This window comes from Xenopus tropicalis, chromosome 1 (assembly GCF_000004195.4).
Source record: "Xenopus tropicalis strain Nigerian chromosome 1, UCB_Xtro_10.0, whole genome shotgun sequence".
NCBI classification, from domain to species: domain Eukaryota; kingdom Metazoa; phylum Chordata; class Amphibia; order Anura; family Pipidae; genus Xenopus; species Xenopus tropicalis.
The window spans coordinates 148,847,969-148,857,879 of NC_030677.2; the positions used below are offsets into that span (position 1 = coordinate 148,847,969).

The 9,911-nt window shown below is 36.5% G+C and overlaps 1 protein-coding gene across 4 annotated transcripts; it reads right to left on the reverse strand.

The window, feature by feature from the left end:
• Positions 1-782: 782 nt before the first annotated feature.
• On the reverse strand, positions 783-9,487 carry LOC100497142 (retinol dehydrogenase 14). 4 transcript variants are annotated; one of them, XM_002932089.5, is made up of 5 exons: positions 9,382-9,487; positions 7,820-7,949; positions 5,005-5,247; positions 2,569-2,871; positions 783-1,452 (listed from the first exon to the last, which is right to left on the reverse strand). In XM_002932089.5, exons 1-5 carry the CDS (start codon positions 9,466-9,468, stop codon positions 1,157-1,159), a joined length of 1,059 nt encoding a protein of 352 aa, XP_002932135.3. In that variant the 5' UTR covers positions 9,469-9,487; the 3' UTR covers positions 783-1,156. The 4 variants fall into 4 exon arrangements, with proteins under 4 accessions (XP_002932135.3, XP_012825200.2, XP_004910666.2 ...); XM_012969746.3 differs by having other exon boundaries at positions 9,362-9,474; XM_004910609.4 differs by lacking the exon at positions 9,382-9,487 and adding an exon at positions 9,263-9,355.
• Positions 9,488-9,911: the final 424 nt, after the last annotated feature.

Consider the following 9,911-nt stretch of genomic DNA (forward strand, 5'->3'; position numbering starts at 1 on the left):
ATGGCAGAAAACAATGTTAAATAAATGCCAAATTTATCAAGCTTTGTATTTTCTTTAACGCCACCAAATTACAGTTGTTTCTGCATTTGGCGCTGTTATATGTATAGCCTAACCCACTAATGTCAAAGGAAAAGTAATTGCTGCTAGAAAAAACACTGTAAAAAAAAAAAAAGACAATTTTTTTTTTCAAGCATCTGCTGTTATTAACGTGAATTTTACAGTGAAAATAGTTATGCCAAAATGTTATACAGCTTGATAAACACCATTTTTATATGATGTCTGGCAATCAGATGGTGATGTGCATTGTATCTGTCCTGTTTTTTTTTTCGCAGGATGATAACCAGCCCCCTGATGCTGGAGGACATACAGATAACACCAGTAACACCAGTATCCTTCTCTCCATCACTTTCTGTAATAACAGTGAAGTTTTACATTCCAGCCCCCTCCAACCAAAATGTTGTACAAAAGAGTCTATGTGAATGCTCAAATCCCTACCTATAAATTATTATCAACAGCACTATAAGCAGACATGTCACCAGGGCTTTGTGAATCCTGGCATCATTTTATAGCTGTTCTATTCCACTCTGTTCCCTACAAAAATGATTTTCTTTCCCCTCTGCAGTATGCTGGTTCATTAACTTTGTACTGTGCTTTTACTTTTTATAAACAAAAAATAAATTTAAGGCAATATCCTTTTTCATACTAGTTTAGAGTCATAATTTTGGGGGAAGCAGTAAAGTGGCTAGAACTCTTTTTAAAGATAAAGTAACTTTTTCATAATGTTGCACTCATTCATGAACCCATTTTTATTGTTTTTAGGCAGAAAATAAAAACTTTATTTTTTGATAACAGTGTCCATTTAAAATTATTATATTGGCAATTCGAAAAAATTCAAGATATTTGCACTGTGAAGCTGTTTTCCACTGAGCAGCAATTTTTAAAAATGAATTGCGATTCAAGCTATCCTTTTGGGGTGCCCACGATGACGTCATGGTCATTTAGAACCAATGGAGAAAAGACATGAAAATGCATCTCTGATACAGAGATGGACCGGAACGTACAATACAGACTATTTTAAACTGCTGACACATTGTAAGTCCTCCAATATGTCTGTTTTCAATATACTGTGCATTACAGTATAATAAATAAATAAGTACTATCGAGTGCAGATTGATTCAATTTCCCTACGGGAAGAGGAAAGGCCAACCATTATTTCACTAACCTCCCACAGTTTTTTAGCTATGCCAGTATCCTGAGCATGGGGGCGTAGCTTGCAAGGCTTACAGTCTGAAAAATAGCCACCATTGTGTTGGAGAATGTCATCTGACACTGCACAGTGGATTACTGACTGTGCACCTTCTAAGCAGGAGATAAAGAACATGGATGAGATGACGTACATCACTATGCGGAACAATACTGAAAATTTTGAAGTCCAGTCCCCGACAACATAACCTGAAACAGAGTAAATACAGTTTAGATTGATAAATCTCATAAAATGATAAACTTTATGAATTTTTGTTACTGATTTATCTGCATGCACTCTTACATGTAAGGTTCATGGTAGTATGAAATTCTAGTTTTCTAAAACTGAATATATTCAAATTGGGTTTTCGCTTCCTCTATTTGTCATTTCACCTCAACAACTTGCTACAGTTACAGAGGTGGGCATATGTGCCCAGATTCAGATAACACTAGAATATTATTGGATTTCTGTCAGTCCAAACTGAAAAATCTTATCTAGGATGGCAGGTCAAAGACAATGACACAAGTGGAAGTCAGACGAGCCAAAGCTCCCTTTCAGATCCAATCTTTCCAGAATATACTAAATTGAAAATACAAATGGGGCACCAACACTTAAACAAAAAATGTGTGCATGCGGGTGTGCATGATCAAAAACATAAATGCAATTAAGGAAGAAAGAAAGAAGATCAAAACACTGCACCACCCACAGCTGTATTAGTTCGTAGACTGTAATAAATAAGTGACACTGTATGGCCACCTATGTTTTTTTTAACAACTCTAAGGCTAGGCTAATACCACAAGGGGTTTTTGAACAATGCTGCCCACTTGTGCAATAGGGAGATTTTCATTCAAAAGTGTTGGTAAAGAGGGTTTTTATGGATTTTCTCACGATTATGGCATATACAGACAACATCTAACAAATCATGTGTGACATGGCCGGAACTTTTATCCTATACATTCTTTGTGAAAATCCTGAGACCCACACGCACCACAAGATGCTGTACATGCCAATTAACCCACTCCCACAACTTGGCCAATTTCTCCATATACAATATGGATCAGCCTGTATATGGCCACTTTTACAGTAGCCCTGAAAAGCTATGCATTGCCAGATGAAAGAGATATTATATTTGGCAAAAAGAGTGTATTTTTTTAATATTAATTTCTAGCTGTGCTATTTCTTTTGATTTCTGGGAGAAAACTTAAACATGTTATTGCAATGTTATAACTAATGCTTCAGGTGAGTATCATTTTTTTCAAATATATTTTAGTGGCAACCAAATTTGAGTAACAGCACATCACACTTAACTGTGGACACATACAGACCTGGATGAACAGCACATGATGTAACTCCATGCCTCTCAATCTGACGGGCCAACTCCTGGGTAAAGTATACATTAGCCAGTTTGCTACGACAATAGGAGAAGAGCGGTACAATATTGTAATTTAGATCAGCAAAATCCAGCCGCTGATACTTGTGAACTTCAGAGGTCACTGTGATGACCCGACTAGGAGAGCAGCTCTTGAGCCTTTCTGTGAGGAGACTGGTGAGAAGAAATGTTCCAAGGTGATTGACTCCAAAACACATACTGAAGCCATTGTCTGTCCAGTCCAAAACTGCTGGCACTCCTGCAGAGAACAGGTATAGGATAAACAAATATTTATGGCTTACTACATACAACTATAGAATTAAAATTCTTATCACAAAATAGGACATTTTTTGTCAAGAAAGCTTATCTGTAGTAGCTGGATGGAAAATACAAACTTTTACTTACTAGCCCTTTCATTTGGTTATACATATAGCTGATTGCAAGTGATGTATTGGGTGGATTTGTGCATTTCACCTTGCAGATTTATCAGCCACTTTGTTGTTCGCTTTGTGATATCATGTGAAGGGCAACTCCGGCGAGGAACATGTTAGTAAAGTTAATTATTAATATAAAATGAATGTCATTTCCTTCTGCAGTACTGCTTTAGATATAAATATACAGGTAATCTGAAGCCATAAAAGCAACTTTCTCATTTTAATACATTGCTGCAAACAACAAGATTCCACTTGTGAATAGGTTGCTAAATTAATTTATAGTTTCACAAAAGCTGCGCTGAAATACTGGCAAGGAGAAATTTTTCGGATTGCTCATATTTTTCTTTCATTACATTCTCTTATCCGTCTATAAGGAAATAATGGGAAATCCTAACACTATATAAACTGTAGTGCTCTTTCCCTGGTGTGTAGGCAACCCTTCTAAGAAGTAAGGTAAAGCAATAGAAATGTTTAATTAAATACCCAAAAAGAATGCTTTGCTGGCATGTTTGACTATTCTGCATTTGAAAAGCAGTATTTTTTTAATTTAAACATGTCTGTAGTTGCCTTATGTAGATGTAGTCCAGTATTAGGTACTAAGTGAATAAGACATAATATAAACGTAACCTTGTACATTCTGGGCGGATCAGAATATTTAAAAACACTGCTAATCTGTCCTGCACTTATTTGATAACCAGTGTATAGATAAAGCAAGTCAGCAAGATATTAACCTGTGGTCTGTGGTCATAGCCAGCAGTCAAAAAAAGAGCAGTGTTGCATATTACAGTTTATTGTAGCGTGTGGTCATGGTCACCGGCATTGGAATAAGCGCAGCGGTGGCACGCGGCAATTATGTCACAAATAGGGCTTTCTCTAAGCAAGTGCCAGGTAGGCACCAATATATAAGGCTTCTCTGTGAACATGGTATTTGAATCATTGTTTTTAAAAAAAACTTTTTTACACTTGGCCTGTACATTGGAGTTTATTGAGAGTGCAAGTCCTGCTCCGTTTTATTATCTAGGGCTCAATTTTATTATACTGACATTGATATGTCTGCTGTATGCATAAAACACAGGTAAATAACATGTGGAGAACAAATAAAAGTTAATTGCACAAACAACAAAATAAAGCGGGGGAAAAACAATTGCGCCATCTAGTGTAAAAATGTATTATTGCACAAGACAGATGTTTTTTTCAGAATGGGCACAAAACATTATGTACAACATTTCAGTCCTACTTCTTTTGTTGGGCTTTAGTTCTTAATATCAGTTACAAGTTACTATCCTATTGTTAACAGTGCAAAGTAAATGTAGTCAAATGAGCAACTGCTTGTTTAAAAGGGGAGCTTACCTGAAAATGAACTTTTAAAATGATGTAGGCTGTGGTATCCAAAGGCATATGCATTTGGTCTAACTATTTTTTTTTTTTTATAATGGTTACCAGCAGCATTTGGTGCTCACGCTTGATGAAGTGCTAGTTTGTGTGAGCTTTGCTTTGTTCACTGCTGCCACTCTAATAGTTGCTTGCAGAGCAGAGCAGACCTAGTCAGGAAACTAGGTACACATTGGTGGAGGAAGAGGAATTTTTAAAGGGTCATATAGCAGCACTCTCTCAGGGACTGAAGATGTGCACATTATTTTAATACATCCAGGGCTCTAAAAAATTATTCGCATTGGAAATTATACCCCCATATGTTATAAAAGGCAGTGACTTTGTCCAGGAGTAGTAACCAGTAGCAATCAATAAAATGATTGCTTTTAAACAGGTGACCAGTATATACTTCCTGCTGATTGATTGCTAAACTAAGTGCATTTTATTACATATAGGGGAAAATGTCTAAACTCTGCAAGGATGTGTACACCATACACTTTTGCTATTTAAGATAAAATGCCTTGCATCTAAATACAAACAAATAGCTTGGCAAATAATTGTTAGTGTGCTGAAGAAATCATGCTCACCTGCATTATTGATGAGGATATCTAATCTCTTTTCTTTCTGGACAAAATCTTTGCAGAATTCTCGAATGCTTTGTAGATTTGCCATATTAAGTTTCATGATCTTCACATTCATACTGACACTTTCTCTCTTGATTTGCCGTAAAGCAGTATCCCCTTTCTCTTCATCTTCATTTGTTATAATTACACGAGCTCCCCGTTTAGCAAGAGCTATGGCTGTCTCCTTTCCAATGCCTGATGTCCCACCTGGGGATTAAAGCATAAACAGAACAGTTTTATTCTACTGTATAAAAGAGCATTACAATAGGATTCTCTAGTTTAGATAAAAGGGCATATTCACTAAATGGTAAACAGAAATTTCACCAAAACATACTTAGCTTAGCCAAAAGGTAACTCCACAGCACTGTTCAGTTATACCTTTACATAAGAGGCATACATTCACAATGCTCCATGGAGTGTGCAAAGTGCAAAAAGAATTAACAAAACTTTTAACACTTTGCCCACTGTGTGGGGCGTTGTGCGAACAGCTGCAGGGACAAAGCCCCCCACACCCCTTGCACATTATTCAAGCAGGTGGTAAAGACAGGAATGCAGTGTGCCTCCTGATGAACTCTTTGCAGGGAATACCAGATTTTTGATCCATCTCTTACTGCAAAGAGCAACATACTCCTGAGCACAAGTGCACTTAGAATGAGCCCTATAGTCTTTAATTATTCTGCAATTTGTTGTTGTTTAAGGATACATATTAACAATAGCACCATCCAAAACAATACATTAGATGGAATTTTATCTTATTTTTATTTAGACAATATATAAAATATGACTGAACACATCAGACTTGGTAACCACATTGCAATAAAAACAACTATATCTAGTTTAAAGAGAACTGAAAAGGAACTAGAAAGTTATTTTACTACAGTGAAGATGGCATGGGTAGTCTTTAACATAGTGTTGGGTTTTCAAATCTGAAAGAAGAAACAATATGAATATAATTAATAAACATACCACAAAGGAAGAAGTCAAATGTTTTCTCTGTGGGAAAGGAGTGAAACGGCACAGCTTTGAAATGATGCCAAGATTCACACAGAGACCATGTGGCATGGCTATCTTTGAAAATGTTAGTTACATTGCTGTTGCTACTGAATTAATCTTTGTGCATCTGAGCATTTAGCTGAATGATAACACTTTTTTAATAAATGATAGCGCTTTTTTAAGATAGCTGAAATAAAGGCACTTTGCACATATTAGTCAAGGATGGCACTGGCACATACCCCAGACAGAAACCCAAGACAGAAAAATAACCATATGCAAGAAAAACAAAAATTGCATAATTGTATATATTGCAAGCTGTATAATGTACATTAAAGAGAAGACACAAATTAGAGACAGATACGGTATTTATAACATGTATATTGTGTCTGGCAAAAGTGTTAAAACCCTTGTCTAATTCTCACTAAAATGTTGTTTTCTGTGTAAAATTTTCTTATTAATAATAAGTTCCATTTATCAAAGCAAATGTAGGTACAGGTATTGGCCCCCTTATCCGGAAACCCATTATCCAGAACGTTCCGAATTAAGGAAAGCATGTCTCCCATAGACTCAATTTTAATCAAGTAATTCAGATTTTTAAAATTGATTTCCTTTTTCTCTGTAAAAATAAAATTGTACCTTGTATTTGATCCCAACTAAGATATAATTAATCTTTATTGGATGCAAAACAATCCTATTGGATTTAATTAATATTATATTGGTTTTTTAGTAGACTTAAGGTATGAAGATCCAAATTACGGAAAGACCCCTTATTCAGAATACTCTTGGTCCCAAGCATTCTGGATAACGGGTCCTATACCTGTAAAGTATTTTCTGAGAAAAAAAGAAAGCAAGCTACTCAAGCTTTGGCAAGCAATGGGGGCTGCATGGGTATTTAGGGTAGTGCCACAAGGGGCTGATTCTCTGAATCAGCTGATCTGCTGGCCTCCAGTTGTTGGTATACTTATATATATATAAAAACATACTGCATTGGCTTGTGTACAGACGCAAGTGGATACTCATACATGTCCATATTAAAATCCACACCATGTATCTGTACCCAGGCCAACGTGAGTGCAGACACACCAATGGTGAAGGCCTGCAGGTCAGAAATTCTCAGGACAATCAGACCTTCCAACAATCTTGCAGAGAGGTATTCAGCTGGCTGGCCCTAAATATTTAAGTGCATGGCCACTATTCTATCCTAGATCTAATGTAGGATTTGAGGTGCATTTGACTGAAGTGAAACAGACAGAAGAGCATACCAATATCCTATTTCTTCTTCTATCATTGCGTGGCAAAAAATTCAATTCAAGTGTTGAAGACTCACCCCCTTGATTTTCGCAGACATTAGTGCTTTGGTTAACTAAAGCACTTTTTTGATTACAGATGTGGAGTACAGTACAGCTGTATTATGGTTCAACAACCACTAAATAGATACTTGCTGGATATTGCTTATCATAAAAAAATCACTGCATGAATGCTTGAAGGCACATGCCAGCTAACTTTCCCAATACCTACAAATTATAGAACAAGAAACAATGCAATTAATGTTTGCAAGTTCATTGTAGCATTTGCCATGAAGTTATTTAAATATCTAAATATGCACCTCTATATGATCCCAGACCACCTCATTGAGTTATCTCGCCCAAATGGTTTCTCTTTGACAATGCCACGCTGTGTGTTGCCAGTAAACTCATGACTTGTCATATATCAAAGAGAAAGATTAAATAGATGATTCTTTTTTAATCCTAAATGGGACTTTTAGAAATGTTATATCACAGCTAACCTGTTATAAGGACAGTTTTACCATCCAACCTTTTGGGATCAAGGCAAACGCGTTTTCTCTTCAGACGTCTCAAAATCATCACAAGCAGTAAAGCTGACAGAACAGTCACCAGAGCATACATGGTAATCACCTGGAAAACCAAAACAATTATAAGTCTCAAAAACATAAATGATCCATGAGGAAAATAACAAAGAGGATGCACACGTTTGAGTAATAGCATATAAAGAAAATAATAACATTTTTATTTACACATTAGGGTACACATTAGGGAAAATAATTTTAAAATTCAATAAGTCATTCAAGATACAGCAAATAAACAGTGACATTTAATATTTTGCAGTTACAATGTGTTATGGGCAGCACTTCCCACAATTTCCCAGATGGTTTAGCATTTAGAGATTTGCTTTATATGCTAAAACCCTTTCTGCATTCTGCGAGATTTTAATGATAAAACCATAAAACCAATATGCATCCCAATGGCAGATTTACAGCCAAAAACTTTGCTTTGCCCCTTAGATGCAAAAATAAACAAATATAAATATGCCTTTTGGTCGAAGTTAATATTTCGTACCTGTAAAAAACAATATGAGTAGCTCCACTGGGAGTGCTGCAAGTATGATCACTAATAATTCCAGATACACACTGTAGGCTACTTAAACTGAGGATCTGACCCCTTCTTAGCATAATATTCCACCTTACTAGTAACACAGAATGCAGATCTGGTTACGCACAGGGCAGGAAGGAATTTACATTTTTTCTGGATTTTTAGTTATTTAACTTTTTGTTCCACAACTTTTCAGTTTGGAATTTCAGCAGCTATCTGGTTGCTAGGGTCTTATTTACCTTTGCAACCAGGTAGTGGTTTAAATGAAAGACTGGAATATGAATAGGAAAGGACTTGAACAGTAAAAACAATAAGAAAAGTGTATGTTTAAAGAGCAATAGTTCTTTGGCTGCCTGGGTCAGTGACCCCCATTTAAAAGCTAAAAAAAACAAACAAACAAATGATAGACCAATTGCAAAATTGCTAGACCGGGCTTGCTGCAGAAATGATAACCTGAAGCTCCTTGAGATTAACCTTACTGTATTACTCCATCTGGTAAATGTGCATTAAATTTTAATTTTAAGAAGTGATATTACAAATTAATGATTTGAATTATCAGGCGCAGAGAAGATTTCAGAACAAAATGACAGAAGTGATGAGGTCAATCTGTGTGCATTGTACTTGGTTTATGTCCATTCATAATTAAATGAACTAAATCTCCTATACAACATATCTCACTCATTAATGCAATGAATGAAGTCAGAGTAATCCACTTACAGAATCTGTGCATATTGCTAGTTCCATTAGCATAGGGGTGGGATGCTGTCATTGATATGTAATAATTACTGCATGGCAACATCATTATTACCCATAAGTACGTTCTAAAGTAAAAGACTCACAATATTAGAATGACATATTTCTATCAGACTGCTGTTCTATACACCGACACGCATTTTTGCAGGCATATAAAGGCATGAAACAAAGGCATCGCTACTTACTCCTCCCTCAATGCTCTTACCTGCAAGCGCCCTGCCTCCTGACTTACAGAAAATCCCGAAGCCGCCGGCCTCATCACGCGAGACTGTGGCGTCACACCTACACGCATGCGTAGTTCCGCGTCAAAAAGCCGCCTGGTGGGAGGAGCCAGAGAGACTGGGGAACTGTGCGTTACACAAGTACTACATGTTAATGGGTGGCCCGTGGTGTGTTCGCAATTTGGTTTTAGTCTCCTCGCACCCTCTATTTTTGTTAGAGAACAAAAAAAGAAAAAATACTTTTCTTTGGTGCTGGTTGCTAGCCATACAGTTGTCCACATCAGCTGCCAGTATTTCCTTATTTATAATTTTTGCAAAAAGCTCTCGACTTGTGCTGAGAGCTACAAAAAAACAACAACCCACTTTTCCTGGTTGCCAACAGTGGACTTAAACATTCAGAGCTTCTTCTCCCAATGAGAGAAAAGTTAGATTAAGTCACTTTGGTAGTTGTATTGGTCTTTATGGGGCTTAGTTGTAATGAACTAATGAGGGCTGATTTAGGAGAAGACAATTG